The 15,545-nt window shown below is 53.1% G+C and overlaps 1 protein-coding gene across 1 annotated transcript in view; it reads right to left on the bottom strand.

Moving 5' to 3' along the window:
• DLGAP2 (DLG associated protein 2) overlaps positions 1-15,545 on the bottom strand; it is a 459,183-nt gene that overhangs the window by 81,050 nt on the left and 362,588 nt on the right. The window contains exon 6 of the mRNA XM_040242864.1: positions 2,379-3,439. Within this exon, the coding sequence (XP_040098798.1) occupies positions 2,379-3,439 (1,061 nt within the window). The remainder of the gene's footprint in view (positions 1-2,378; positions 3,440-15,545) is intronic.

Genomic DNA, 15,545 nt, shown 5'->3' with positions numbered 1-15,545 from the left:
AATGCTCTTCCAGCCTAGGGAAGCCTCCGTGCTCACAGTGACCCTCAGGCTCCATGTCCTCCTGCTCCTCTCCTCCGACAGCTCCCGGAGTGTCGGGCCGGGAGCTCTTCCCCCAGCAGGCCCCAGACAAGACACTGCAGCACGGTCAACACACACAAGGGGGGAGACCCTGGTCACTAGAGGGACCCTGTGGCGGGCAGAAACAACAGAGACAGGAAGGAGGGACAGAAAGTGAAGGAGGCGGGGGTAGAGGCCAGGGCCCAGGGTGGGAGAAGGGGACCAGAGCTGGTGCTGGTCCCAGGCTGCATGATGCTGGAGGGGCCAAGGCCCACGTTCCTGGTGTGTTCCCAGTGTGCTCCCGGTGTGTTCCCAGTGTGCTCCAGGTGTGCTCCTAGTGTGCTCCAGGTGTGACAGAGGCAGTTACCCTCATCTGTCCTCCCACCAGGGTCAGGCAGCCATCGTCCACCTTGTGTCCCTGGAACTCAGGGCAGGGCGTGACGGGGGCATCCGCTCCTGAGCTGACCACCTGCATGTCACCCACCGGGTCAGTGTGACATTCATTACAATTCTGACCTTAGATGCTGTGTCTGCCGATGGAGGAAACACCAAAACAAGCTCTTTCAAAGAATAAAACGGATCAGAATTTTCTTTTAATTCTGTTGTCTGCTTTGACCTACTTAAAAACATAAAAAGAACTTCTTCTAACGTTAACTATGTATTCTGTACAAACCAAAGGTGAAAATAAAATACAGTACTTTTGCTCACCTCCAAATTTCTCTAGCTTCTGGTGGAGAAAGCAAAAAGAGCCTATGAGCATTTATTTCTCCCCTCTGTTCTTTTAAATCTTACTACAGCAGCAGCTACAGACAAACTCTTCCACTCCCCTGCCTCTGATTTGGCTGGGGAGGATTCCCAGGAGTGCAGTGCAGTCAGCAGGGAGCCTGTGGGAGGGCTGGGACACCAGCAGCCTGGGGAGGGGCGGGGCCTGGGGCGCTCCGGGTGCCCCATCTCCCCGTTCATCACCGTCCTTTACAGAGGTTCAGGCAAAAACTTCCTGTCTATGCATTCGCAAGGACTTCCCTGGTGGCTAGGCGGTAAAGAAACTGCCTGCAACGCAGGAGACGTGGGTTCTATCCCTGGGTTGAGAAGATCCCCTAGAGGAGGGCATGGCAACCCATTCCAGTATCCTTGCCTGGAGAATTCCAAGGAGAGAGGAACCTGGTGGGGTCCATGGGGACGCAGAGAGTCGGACACAACCGAGGGGCATTTAGCAAGTAACTACAAGTAAAATTTAAGTCTTAAATATTAATATTTTAATTAATATTAATAAAATATTACTATTTAATATAAAATAATAATAAGCAATATTCTTTAAATATTAAATATTCTGTCTCTTTGAATAAATCTGCCTATGAAAGCAATCTGATGAGCAGATTTTCCTTTTAAACCAGATCCACTGGGTCATGGACCGTGCTCCAGGTGGTGGTTGGAATTGCTAACGCAATCCCAATTCAAAGCCACCTGATGCCTGAGAAGAATAGTGGTTGCTTATCTGCCTGATAACTGACTTCCTGACGACTCTGCCAGCAATCAGAGGCTGGCGATCAGACGGTTACTCAGGATTCCAACAGAACCTCTCCAATCCCGGGCACAGTCTGCATCACCCATAGAAGGGCGGATTCGAATGCAAATTACATGTGCCCTGAAGGAAAGTTCAGGTTTCAGAGCTTTGCTAACAGTGCTGTTAGCTGAGAAAAGTAACTGTAGAGGCCTCTTGAAAAAAGAGGGGACCTCTTGGCTCTGGGCTCCCCTCTCATTTGGGCACGTGTGGTTAGCCAAGAGGACAGGAAGGGCCCCAAGCAGAGAATTCCGACGTCAGTGCATCCGCGCCTGCCCCTGCCTGTTGTTTCACCCACACCCCTGGTTCCTACAACCAGGCTCCCTGACGTATCCAAGGTTTAAAGCTGCCGGCGTGGGGAAAGCTGGTGAGCTCATGCAAACTCATTCCTGGGCCCCACTGGCCGCCTTCAGATGGGGAAATGTTGCTGTGAGCCCACATGTTGCGGCCGTCACTGGATCCTGCAGCCTCAGAGGCTCCCGGGACTGGCCTGCCACACTCCAGGTCCTCCCAGGATGCTCCCACCAGTAGCCTGCAGAGTCGGGGGATGACCCCCTCACCTGCAGAGCAGGGACGCCACCCTGACCCGCAGACCCCGGACGCCCCCCTGACCCGCAGAGCCCTTTCACCTGCAGAGCCTGGACGCCCCCCTCACCTGCAGAACCAGTATCCCCCTACTCACCTGCAGAGCCCGGACGCCCCCCTCACCTGCAGAGCCCGGACACCCCCTTCTCCTGCAGAACCAGGACCCAGCCCTCACCTGCAGGTAGTGGCAGGGCCGCAGCGGTGGCTTCAGTTCCGGGGGCCCGGGTGGCCTGTCCAGGTGCAGGGAGCTCTTGCGGTAGGCCTCCTTGGCTTGGCTCACGGTGAGCGTGGACCAGGAGCTGCGCTTCATGGACTTGGCATCGGGCGTCAGAGCCAGGCCCTCGCAGGCCGAGCACTTGACGTCATTGTTGCTCTTGGAGGTCCTCAGCGAGAGGTCCCCGAAGGGGCCGGGAAGCGCGTCGGGGTAGCAGCGGGCCACGGGCTCTGCGTGGGGCCGGCCGAGCGCGCTGGAGGCGCGGCAGGTGCTGTCACTGTCCAGGTTGTCGTCCGAGCCCCACCAGCTGCCCGGGCCCCCACGCGGCCGGCTCTCCACCTTGCGCTCGCGGCTCTTGCTCCGCCGGCCGTGCTTGGCGTGGTGGCCGTGCGCGTGCTCGTCCGCCCTGCCGTCGGCCCTGGTGCCGTTGACGTGGCCCTTGGATGAGCCCTCCAGGGAGTGGGACTTGGTGAAGAGCTTCTGCACCGAGTGCACCAGGTGCCGGATGCGGCCGGGGCTCTCGCTGCGCTGCTCGGCGGCCGCGGAGGCGCGCTGGTACTGCAGCGTGTGGAAGCCGTCCCGGTGCAGCGGCAGCTGCTTCTCGAATTGGTCCAGCAGGTTGGCGGGGATGCGGTTGATCTTGGCGCCCGCGTGGGCCGCGGCGCAGTCGTCCCTGCTGTCGTAGTGGGAGCTATAATGCATGCGGGGGAAGGTGCTGCTGGACACGTGGTCGCCCAGCACCACGGGCAGCATCACGCAGTCGGAGTGGATGGAGGTCCGCGGGGAGCAGCGGTGGTGCTCCAGCGGGCAGCTGTCGGCGGGGCTGAGCAGGTAGGGCGGCCGCGCCTCGGGGCCATGGTGCAGGTGGCCCAGCTCGCAGTCCTCAGGTGGCGTCAGGCCACACGTGTGGCCAGAGCACAGCGGCGGGTTCCGACTCCCAGATAAGCCCTTCATAGTCCTCGGCGCGGGGGAGTACCTCTCTTCATTGAAGTGCGGGGTTGGGGACCATGAATACTGCTGGTCTGTCGAGAGAACACAGAAGCTGGGTCAGACGTGGAGCGACTCGGAGGGAAAGCCTGTGTGGACACCCCTGTCCACACGGGGACTGTTTTTATCCCGGGACCACTCCTGATATGGACACTCAACTGAATGGTCATTTTTTCACACGTCATGGTCGGCTCCAAAGTCCAGGAGTATGAAGGAGAGTAACCACTATTCCCCAGCGTGGTTCTGCAACTACAAATACTGAATGTCTAAAATGGTCATCAGGTCTTGACAGTAAGATTTGGTGGTGTTAAGCAAATGGTTTGGGGGAAAAGAGTTACATGGACTAGATTTGAGTGCTGTAGTTCAGTTTAAGAAGTTTGAGGAATAGCACCTGGTACTTAAGCAGTGAGATAGCTGGTGGGCTGCTGTGCCACACAGAGGGTTGGCCGTGCCACGCACTGGCCGTGCAGGCAAGAAGCAGAGGTGACTTTCTCAAGGCCACCGTCCAAGTCGATATGAGGATGAAGCCATGATGCCCTGATTTCCTGTTTCACACTGTTGATTTTGAGCTATACGATTCTACTCAGAAAAATAGGTTTCATTTTGTGAGTGGTGCTACTGTACGGAGACCCTCGAACCACCAGAGCTGACCTCTGCAGGATGCTGAGTTTGCCAGGGGGAAGGCCACTCAGCCCAGTGGTTGGAACTGGGTCTGTGGACATGACTAGTTAGGTTCTGCCCCCACTGGTGCAGGACTCTAGGTGGGCTTCCGTGTGCTCAACAGTGGAGGTCCAGGAGGAGGGCACGCAAATGGTTACTCTAGCTACGTTACCATGATTGTGGTTGTTACCATTTTCAACTCTCTTGGGTCAGCATTTATGAAGTTCAGGGTTTCCTGGGCTCCAGGCTTTGCCCCTTGCTCTACCTCTACTTCCTGCTGGCCTAGCCTTTCTGCTTCTGTTGCTTCCAGCTGGCCATCAAAGAGGCGCAGGAGATACAGACTCTAACACAGCACGCTATATGCATACGTAACGTGTACACATAATACATATATCCACACATAATATGTATACATTGTACACGGTATGCATATAATATATACAGTAAATACAGACTTTATAGTATATGTGTGCTGTGCTTAGTCGCTCAGTCATGTCCAACTCCTTGCAACCCCATTGACTGTAACCCTCCAGGGTCCTCTGTCCATGGAGATTCTCCAGGCAAGAATACTAGAGTGGGTTGCCATGCCCTTCTCCAGGGGACCTTCCTGACCCAGGGATCAAACCCAGGTCTCCCACATTGCAAATGGATTCTTTACCATCTGAGCCACCACGGAAGCCCATTATAGTATATACTATATATAGCTTCCTCAATGGCTCAGCAGGTAAAGAAATCTGCCTGCAACGCAGGAGACACAGGTGACGCGGGTCTGATCCCTGGGTTGGGAAGATACCCTGGAGGGCATGGCAACCCACTCCGGTATTCTTGCCTGAAAAATCCAATGGACAGAGGAGCCTGGAGAGCTATAGTCCAATGGGTCACAATAGTACATAGTATGCATATATGATATATAATGTAATACATACAGAAAATACAGACCCTAATATGTACAAGCATGCTGCAGTCCATAGCATCATGGAGAGCTGGACACAACTGAGTAACTGAACAACAATAACAAATGTGTACAGGAAACCAATTCTATTACAGTATATAATATATACAAGTTCATTGGAAGGACTCATGTTGAAGCTGAAACTCCAATACTTTGGCCACCTGATGTGAAGAGCTGACTCATTTGAAAAGACCCTGATGCTGGGAAAGATTGAGGGCAGGAGGAGATTAGTTTAGTCACTCAGTCGTGTCCGACTCTTTGTGACCCCATGAACTGCAGCATGCGAGGCCTCCCTGTCCATCACCAACTCCCAAAGTCCACCCAAACCCATGTCCATTGAGTCGGTGATAACATCCAACCATCTCATCCTCTGTCGTCCCCTTCTCCTGCCCTCAATCTTTCCCAGCATCAGGGTCTTTTCAAATAAATCAGCTCTTTGCATCAGGTGGCCAAAGTATTGGAGTTTCAGCTTCAATACCAGTCCTTCCAATGAACACCCAGGACTGATCTCCTTTAGGATAGACTGGTTGGATCTCCTTGTAGTCCAAGGGACTCTCAAGAGTCTTCTCCAACACCACAGTTCAAAAGCATCAATTCTTTGGTGCTCAGCTTTCTTTATAGTCCAACTCTCACATCCATACATGACCACTGGAAAAAACCATAGCCTTGACTAGATGGACCTTTGTTGACAAAGTAATGTCTCTGCTTTTTAATATGCTGTCTAGGTTGGTCATAACTTTCCTTCAAAGGAATAAGCGTGTTTTAATTTCATGGCTGCAATCACCATCTGCAGTGATTTTGGAGCCCAGAAAAATAAAGTCAGCCACTGTTTCCACTGTTTCCCCATCCATTTCCCATGAAGTGATGGGACCGGATGCCATGATCTTAGTTTTCTGCATGTTGAGGTTTAAGCCAACTTTTTCACTCTCCTCTTTCACTTTCATCAAGAGGCTCTTTACACAAGTACTATGTATAGGTAATACATACATTCATTTATAATATGCAGAAAATAAGGCTCTATTACAGTATACAATAGGTATATATAATAAAAATATGCATACACAGGAAATAGATTCTATGATCATGTATAATATGCCACATAACATGTATTTGTAATGCATATATATGATATGCACATATAGTATATAGCGTGCATATATATGGGGCTTCCCTGGTGGCTCAGTGGTAAAGAATTCGCCTGCAATGCAGGAGATTGGGTTTGACTCTGGGTTGGGAAGATCCCCTGGAGAAGAGTATGCAACCCACTCCAGTATTCTTGCCTGGAGGATTCCATGGACAGAGGAACCTGGCTGGCTACAGACCATGGGGTTGCAAAGAGTCAGACATGACTGAGCAAGTAACATGCATATAATACACATAGGGAATAGATTCTATTACCATGTATAATGGACACACAACATGTATATGTAAGGCGTATATTCATGTATAAGACACACGTATAGTATCTAGTAAGGATACGGTACACACAGGGAGTAGATCCTGTTAGAGTGTATAGTGTGCACACGTGACAAGCATCTGTGATGCAGACACCCCTACACGATACGTACATGCAGGGAACACAGTTGGGGCGGCAGGCCCCGGGAGGCCACTGGCCGGCCCCAGCCCACGCCAGGCGCAGCAGGGGCTCCGAGCCCTGGGGAGAGCGGGGGAGCCCGGCGCCCCGCACTGCTGGCTCGTCTCAGCCTCCGGAAGCATCCTGCACCGTGTCACACGGGCGGCCGCTCTCGCGGGTCCGCTCCACGCCCCGCCCCCCGGCTGTGACGCTTCCCCCAGAACTTCTTCTCTTGAGACCCGGCGTCAGCACCACCCGCCTCGGCTCAGACAAGCCTGGGACCCCCGTGCGCTTGTCCAGACGGGGACAAGAAGGCACCCTGTCAGCGCCAAGGGCCTCACACTCTCAGGAAGGAAGCTGACTGAGCCTGACCCCGCCTCGGGTCCAGCACCCATCCCGGGGCGGGGGGCCCTGTCCCCCTCCACCAAGAACGTCCCTCTTTCTTCACTCACAGACCTGCCCCGGCGCCACCTCGTAAGGCGAGGGCCTGCGCTCACAGAGCCACCCACCCTGGCCCCAAAGGTGCCCCCCGGGCCACCAAGGGAAACGGGCAAGAAAGCAGACAGACACGAGGAGTCTCCCCGATGGCCACTGACCCAGTTCTCTCGATGACCCTGCAGGAGAGGCATCGCCAGCTTCCAGGCACCGGACCGATGATGCCTGTGGAAATGGGGCGGGACCCTGCGGGCCCGGCACACAGGCCCCACCACGTCCCCCATTCTCAGCTTGGAGAAAAGGCTATAGTCTCCCAGGCTTCCCCGAGGCTCAAAGAGCGGAGTCAGCAGTTACTAGCTGGGGAAGTGAGGGAATTGCAGAAAAAGGAAAACGTCCTGAAGAAACGAGACGAGAGACGCAATGCCAGCGCAGTGATAACACAGTGTCCTGGTTGCTCCTCAGGGATGGATGTGCCATTTGACACATATCTTGGGGCTGTTCTGCAGAAATCAAGACCCCTGCCTGGGTGGAGGGTAGTGACTACATGCTCACACCCCAGACCAGCTGGAGGTTGAGGTCTGAGGCTCCTGGAGTGTCACCCCTCACGTTTAGGCTGTGGTCTATGAGTGTGCCCTCATGCCCAGGCCAGCCAGGAGCAGGGATCTGAGACGCCGTGGTCTCGGCTGGGGCCTCCCCATCAGTAACCTGTCTGCTCCTGAGTCTAGGAGCAGGGATCTGAGACTCCGTGGTCTCGGCTGGGGCCTCCCGTCAGTAACCTGTCTGCTCCAGAGTCCAGGAACAGGGAATCTGAGACGCCGTGGTCTCGGCTGAGGCCTCCTCATCAGTAACCTGTTTGCTCCTGAGTCTAGGAGCAGGGATCTGAGGCTCCGTGGTCTCGGCTGGAGCCTCCCATCAGTAACCTGTCTACTCCTGACTCCAGGAACAGGGATCTGAGACTCCGTGATCTCGGCTGAAGCCTCCCGTCAGTAACCTGTCTCTGCTGACTCGGGCCTCTCCACATGCTCGGCCTCACTGAGCGTTTGGCACCACCACGCTGGCCAACACCAGTGTGGGCTCCAAGGCCCTGTCCCAGGCTCCACGGCTGCCACCTGTCAGGCTGGTCCAGACTAGGGGATGAGCAATAAGAGAGGACTCAGCTTCCCTGATCCCAGGAACTTGGGGGCGAGACGTCTACCAGGGAGTGCCTACTGGCAGGAGAGAAAGCAGAAGTTTCTCGGGGATGCTGGGGTTGGGGCAAGGCCGGGCGCAGTCTCCTGGGGGCAGCATGGGGTATCCCCTGTGCGTTCACAGCACAGGGTCTGCGATTCCGGGCCTGGGGGCCCTTCACCCCCTGGCACAGCCTCGCTCCGTCCAGTGTGAGCCGCACCATGGCCTCGAGGGGGCAGCCATCCCATAAGAGCTACGCAGCGTCTGTCCATCTCAATGGCCAAACTGTAACTGGAGAACTTGAAATATTAGGAAGGGATATTTCAGGTTCCATTACATTTTAACACAGTTAAAAGCCAGTTTTCAAAGGAAATTCAGGGTTCAGCTAGTAAACAGCATGACCATGTTCTGTAATCTAGACTGTACAGCAGCCTAAGTTGTCGTCCTATTATCGCCTGCTTTATTTTTCCATTAACGTGTAATTTAATACCGTTCTAAAGTTGCTCCATGCTAAAGAGCCAACCCATTATTGCTCCACACACGCATCACGTTTCTGCTTAATGTTCAGCCTGCAAGCGACGCTATGGCTGTGGCTTCATAAATGAACAGCATCAAAGAGAAAAGTTTAACTGAAATGAATTAAATTTGATTTTGCCACATGTTGATAACACTGTCATTTCCCCTGAGTTCAGGGACTGAATTTCCTGGCATACGTGTGGAAACTTACACCTTACCTCTCAAAAATGAAGCAATAACAACACACAGGGTAATAACCCACCGTAAATAATGTCCGAATGGAACCAGGTGATGAGGACTTAGAGTGTAGGTTTTTGTTTTTTTTTTTTATAAGTCCACATAACATATAATAAATACTGAGGGGCTGGTAATTTCTCTTTGTGAAAGTAAGGTAACAAAATGTGGAAGCATCTTGGTTTCCTTATCTCCAGCTATTCACTGAACACTGTTTTGTTATTAAGCAAAAGAAAATAGCAATTATCATCATTATGCATTAACTATCTCCCCAAATTCACCTGAGGATCTAAATGCACATTTTATGGCTGGATTTCACAAGACAGTTGGCATGCCTGGTGAAAAACACATTCTGAGTCGTGGAATTAACCTTTTAAAATATGGCTAACGTGATGGAGTGCTCATCATGCTGGGTCGAGTCACAGACTTTATCCTCCTGGAAGCTGCCCCCAAACGGGAGCCATCTCCACCGCAGGCAGAGACTGAGGCTCACAGGGCAGGTGGGCAGGGCCCCAGGGGGGCTCCACACATGCAGACACACACGTGCACATGTATATGCTCACATCAGAGCTGTGTTAGACAGAATCCTGCATCCCGCTCTGGGCGGCTGATGACGGGGAGGGTAGTGCCCTTTCTGGTTAAACCAGGCTTGCAGGTTCAACATCTAGCACAGCCTGAGCCCCCCAGGCTGGACACGCACTGTGGCGACGGGCCCAGGTAACGTTTCGGGGAAGTCTGGAGCTCTGCGCCTGCCCCGCCCCTGGGTGCAGAGACCTGAGCCTGGAGGTCCCTCCCTGAGGACCCTCTGCTGGGAGCTCGCTCACACCCGAGCTGCCTGCACTTCCCTCTGATTTTGCCCGCCTCAGGGGAGAGACAGACTGTCCGCTGTGTCATCGCTGCTCCCTCACTGAGAAGGAGAACCCTGTTGGAGGAGAAATCTCGCTGAACCAGATGGAAAGAACAATCCCAGCAATACAAAATGGAAGTGCAAAAACTTCCTCCAGTGAACCGTGCTGGTGCTTGCTAATTAAAGAAGGACATCTTTTCCCAGATGAGTGAAACTTGCCAGCACTCCCTCAGAAACCTCAGTTGGATCTGGGGCGAAGTGGTGCGCCTCTGGTTGGTCCTAGAATCACCCGGCCCCCTGTGCTTCCCGGTCCTCCCCCACTCCCTCCTTCCCACGGCCCCCCAGACAGCACTCGGCCCGCCTGCCCGCGGGGCTCCTTGGGAGCTTCACTCGCCAGGACCTTGCAGCCAAGAGCTGGGCAGGGGGCACAGCGAGAGAGCCTATGGGCCTGTCCTGCTGTGTGAGGAGTGAAAGGTGGGGCCACCGTGTCAGAAAGGAGCCGGTTTGAAGCCCCTTTAAAAATGTTTCCTCAAAAATTAAACAGGGAAGTTCAAGATTTTTATGCTGACAACTACAAAACATTGTTGAAAGAAATCAGTGATGCTCTAAATAAATGGAAGGGCTTCTCTGAATCCTCAAAAAAGAATGTATAGCTGAATCACTTGGCTATACTGCAGAAATTAACACACTGTAAGTCAACTGTACTTCAATAAAAAATAAAGATATCTCATATTCATAAATTGGAAGAATTAACACAGTTAACATGGGGATATTCCCCCAGTTGATGTACAAATCCAACTCAATCACCACCCAAACCCCAACTGGATTCTTTGTGAAAATTCAAAATCTAATCTTCAAATTCATGTGGATAGAAAAAGAAAACTAAACCTAAAGCTAGCAGGAGGAGAGAAAGAAAGAAGCTCAGAGTGGGGATAAATGAGATAAGAAAGGATACAGAGATATATGGCAGAAATAAACACAATATTGTAAAGCAATTATCCTCCTAATAAAAATAAATAAATTAAAAAGAAACAATACAGAGAACCAATAATACTGAAGTTGGATCTCCCAAAAAAAAAAAAAATCAGTAAAACTGACAAGACTTTAGCTAGATGGAAAAGAAGAGAAGCACTCAAAATCAGAAACAAAAGTGGTGGATGACCTAACCTTATATAAATAAAAATTGAAAGTGAAAGTCCTGTCCGGCTCTTGAATGCAACCCCATGGATTGTAGCCCATCAGGCTCTGCTGTCCATGAATGCAACCCCATGGATTGTAGCCCGCCAGGCTCTGCTGTCCATGAATGCAACCCCATGGATTGTAGCCCGCCAGGACAGAATACTGGAGTGGGTAGCTTTCCCTTCTCCAGGGCATCATCGCAACCCAGGGATCAAACCGGGGTCTCCTGCATTGCAGGTGGGTTCTTTACCAGCTGAACTACCAGGGAAGCCCGTAAGTGTACTCTGAATAATGGCACCCCACTCTAGTACTCTTGCCTGGAAAATCCTATGGATGGAGGAGCCTGGTGGGCTGCAGTCCATGGGGTTGCTAAGAGTCAGACACGACTGAGTGACTTCCCTTTCACTTTTCACTTTCACACACTGGAGAAGGAAATGGCGACCCACTCCAGTGTTCTTGCCTGAAGAATCCCAGGGACTAGGGAGCCTGGTGGGCTGCCGTCTATGGGGTCGCACAGAGTCGGACATGACTGAAGCGACTTAGCAGCAGCAGCAGCAGCAACAAATGAGATAACCCAGATGAAATGGGCAAACTCAGAAACACACAAATCACTTTGAGAAGAAACAGAAAATCATGACAGAACTACAAGACAGAATTATGCAGCAGAGCTTGCTACAGTAAATTCTCAGCAGAATTTACTACAAGTAGGGAGATGGAATCAGGAACTAGAAACCTCCCAACAACGAGAAGTTCAGGGCCAGATGGCTTCAGGGGTGAATTCTACTTAACTTTCAGAGAAGAATTAGTGCCAATCCTTCTCATACTCTAACAAAAAATTACTAGAGGAAGGAAGACCTCTTAACTCACAAGTCCAGCATTACCTTGATATGGCAGCCACATAAAGACATCAGAAGAAAAGAGTTACAGACCAATATCTGTTAAGACTATAGAAACAAAAACCCTCAACAACATACCTGGCAAACGTAATCCAGAATCACAGAGAAAGGATCACACACCACGGCCAAGTGGGATTCATCCTGGGCACCTGAGGATGGTTCAGCTTAACAAAAATTGACTACCACGTTACAACACGTTAGTACTGTAATACAGGTGTTGCCGAACCGGCAGTTGACAAAATCCAACACCACTGCACGACAAAAACACTCGGAAAGCTGGGAAGGAAGGCGGCTTCCTCAACATGATCGAGGCAGTTATGACCAACCCACATTCTCACTGGTGGAAGACTGAAAGCTATACCCCTAAGATCTGGAACAAGACAAAGCCGCCCACTTTTGCTGCTGGAAGTTCTAGCCAGAGCAATCAGACAATAAAAAGGAGGAAAAAAGGCATTCAAATTAGAAAGGGAGACGTAAAGCTATCTCTGCTCATGGATGACAATCTCGCATCGCTTTGGAAAGCTCTTCAAAAGGTTAAACATAGCACAACTGTGTGACCCAGGAATTCAAATCTGAGGTGGTGCACACCCCCGAGAAATAAGAGTGGATCCTCACAAAAACTTGTACATGAATGTTCACAGCAGCATTGTTCATAATAGTTAAAAAAAAGGGAAACAATCCAAATTCCCATCAAACAGATGTACAGAAGTGGTTATGTTTGTCCAAATGGAATATTGTTCTCCAGTGAAAGCCAGTTAAGTGTGGGAACGTGTGACAGCGTGGGTGGACCTTCACGACACTGTGTCAGTGGAGGGGGCTGTCACAAAGGACCACGTATTACATGATTCCACCATATAAAGTGTGCAGAAGAGGCGAAAGAAACAGAAATGGCTCTCGGGGGCTGGGGTGGGGGTGACCCCCAGGGTTCAGGGTGGCGAAATGTTCTAACAGTGACGGCAGCGGTGGTAGCACGTATCTGTAAGTATAAAAACACTGAATTGTACATTTTAATAGTAAATAGTATGGTAGGTGACATATCCCCATAAATCTCTTACAAATTAATATATATGGTAGAAGAAATAAAAACACAACATTGAATATATACAAAGATCATTTTAAAAACTTGGCTTCATGTGTTTAGAACTCAGTAAAAGGCCTGTTTAGTAAAGTTTAGGAAACCAATGCTTGTTTGTTCTAAATGTCCTCTTTCTCCGGGGCAGGATAGGTGTGAATGAGGCTGCATCCTCCACTGACTTGACTGCCTTACGGCTCAGGGCCGGACTGGGGTCCACCCCACACAGCTCAGGGCTGGGATGTGGTCCATGGACGGTCACGTGTCTCCTTTTGCGCCTTCATTTCTGCAGTCTCTCTGATCACGGTTTTGAGTTTGCATTTACGGTTCATCAGTATATTTTACATGCTTTTGTTATTCACACTTTGCATTCTTATAAAACAAGATGAGGTATGAATTAGTGGGTCAATGAACTTTAAGTGGTTCGATAATGTTAACTGAAGTTACACAGTAAAGGGTTTGAGAGCTGCTTAACCGCCTGCCGGATGAGGATGGAACCACGTGAGCGTGCTCGGGCCCTGCTGGGTCTGGAGCCTTCCTCACTCACAGGGAGCACTGTGGGCCTCCTCTCAGACGACAGAGGTTTGAATCCTGAGGGCAGAACCCAGTTTCTGGAGGCAGGGGTTAGAGCATCCTGTGGATGTCGGTGAGAAACACACGTGAGGGAGCTGCCCTCACCCGTGGGTAGGGGGCGGGGAGGGTCGCAGCGTCTCCATCTCCATGACCCCGCACAGCAGGCGCCCCCAGGAAAGGCCTTCCTTCCTTGTAAAGAGCTTCATCTCATCGTGCTGAGCCTTACAGAAATCGGCACAGGGACTGAGACCAATGGAATATGCTTTTCACTCCCCCGCCATTCCCCTCTGGTGCCCAGGGAAGCTGGGGTCGCGGAGAGGGCAGGTTTGCCGGCGAGAGGAGGGCACAGCCTTTCTGAGACGGTGCCGTCCAGGGAGGAAGCGCCCTGCGGACGTAACAGGCTACAGAGCCTTTCCTTAGTGAAGAAGAGAGAAACAGAAGGCACAGCTCAGCTCAGCACCAGGAAGGAGAGGAAGCTGGGAGCAGAGAGGAGGGTCCAGGCAGGAGGGGAGCTCTTGCTCTGCTGGGGGCCCACGGGGTTGAGCTGTCTGCCCCACGGAGGTCCCCCAGGTTGGGCCCAGGTCCCCAGCAGGGGCAGGGGGCAGCTCTCTTCACTCCGAGACCCTGTTCCCAGTGCTGCTCCATCATGCCCCCTCAGACTGGGCCCCACTGGCCTGCAGACCCCTTCAGTGTTCCCTGCCGGCGCCGCCTGAGCCCAGTCGGCCCTCCCTGGAACCGGCCTCAGCTGCGACGTCCATCGCGTCCACCCTCCCTCACCCCAGAGCCACATGCCAGCACCCACAGGGCACCAGCTCGGGTCGGGGGCTGGCCCTGCTCTGAGCAGCTGCGTGGCAGACGCTGGTTTCAGGGGACGCAGAGCACGTGAGCTAACACAGCCTCCGAGGCCGAGAGGACCGCGTGCAGCTTGCGGGGCGTTGGGATGAGATGGGCTGGGCCGTGAAGGAGAGTCAGGGCGTCTGAGTCATTACCCACTGTTGACAAGTGACAAACCACTGCTTGAAGAAGGCGTTGAAACGCGCTCGAGCCCCGCTCTGCTGAGCCCCGCTGCTCTGCCCGCTGCGTCCTTCACTCGGGCCCTGCGATCCTATCCAGGACAGCACTCACTGGTCCCTCGGCTGCTCTCGGTGCCGGGGGCCCCGAGCTGACACTCACAAAAGGCTTAACTCCGGAGACGGATGAGCGGGGGCGGAAGCTGCCCAGGTGCCACGGCCATCACGTCCCGGCAGGGCCCCCGCCTGCCTGGGTCTAGATGTGGCCACGGCACATGTGCGGTCTGCAGCCTGCCTCCCGGGGGAGCAGCCCACCTCCCAGCCGCTCTGTCCACTCACAGTCTGCGTCGGGCCCTGGGGCAGGATGGAGCAGGTGTGTGCTGCCTGCAGTGCCTGTGGGCGTCTGGACCCGCGGGTGCGCCAGCAGGGGCATCCAGGGGCGCCACGGGAAGTCCTCAGAAGCAGGCCTCATGCCGCACCACGGCTGCCTCATGCCGGGGGACAAAGCATCACTTCGTACAATCACGTCAAGGCAGAGCAGAAGCCCCGCGCACTGTGTCTGCCTGTTCTTCCAGCGATGCTCCTTTGGACAAGACCCCGAGGCACAGCTGCCTGCCTGTGTGTGACTGGCCCTAAACCCTGTCTCCCGGCATCCTTCAGAGGGTGCGGCCTGGCCCATCGCAGCGTGAGGCCAAGCCAGTACATTCCACTCGTTGATGATGGAGACAATGAACCGCACTCTTTCTCAGGGATCTGAAGTCCGGACAGTTGGAGACCAGAGTTCATCAGCGCAACAGCAGAGAAGCGGGGCTGTCCCAGCGGCCGTGAGGGGCGCCCAGGCCCCGGGGCGTGAGGGCGAGCGGCGGCCCCTCACCCGTGCTGCCCTCCTCCTGGAAGGGTGCTCGGGCCTCCTGCCACCAGCCCCTGGCCCCTGACCCCCATCACCTCTCCCACCAGCAGCGGGGCTCGTGCTGACAGGGCCCTGGCCCCTGACCCCCATCACCTCTCCCACCAGCCGCGGGGCTCG

This window comes from Oryx dammah, unplaced genomic scaffold (assembly GCF_014754425.2).
Source record: "Oryx dammah isolate SB20612 unplaced genomic scaffold, SCBI_Odam_1.1 HiC_scaffold_7, whole genome shotgun sequence".
In the NCBI taxonomy this organism is placed as follows: domain Eukaryota; kingdom Metazoa; phylum Chordata; class Mammalia; order Artiodactyla; family Bovidae; genus Oryx; species Oryx dammah.
The sequence above is the reverse complement of the archived record's forward strand: the minus strand, read 5'-3'. Positions and strand labels throughout refer to the sequence as shown.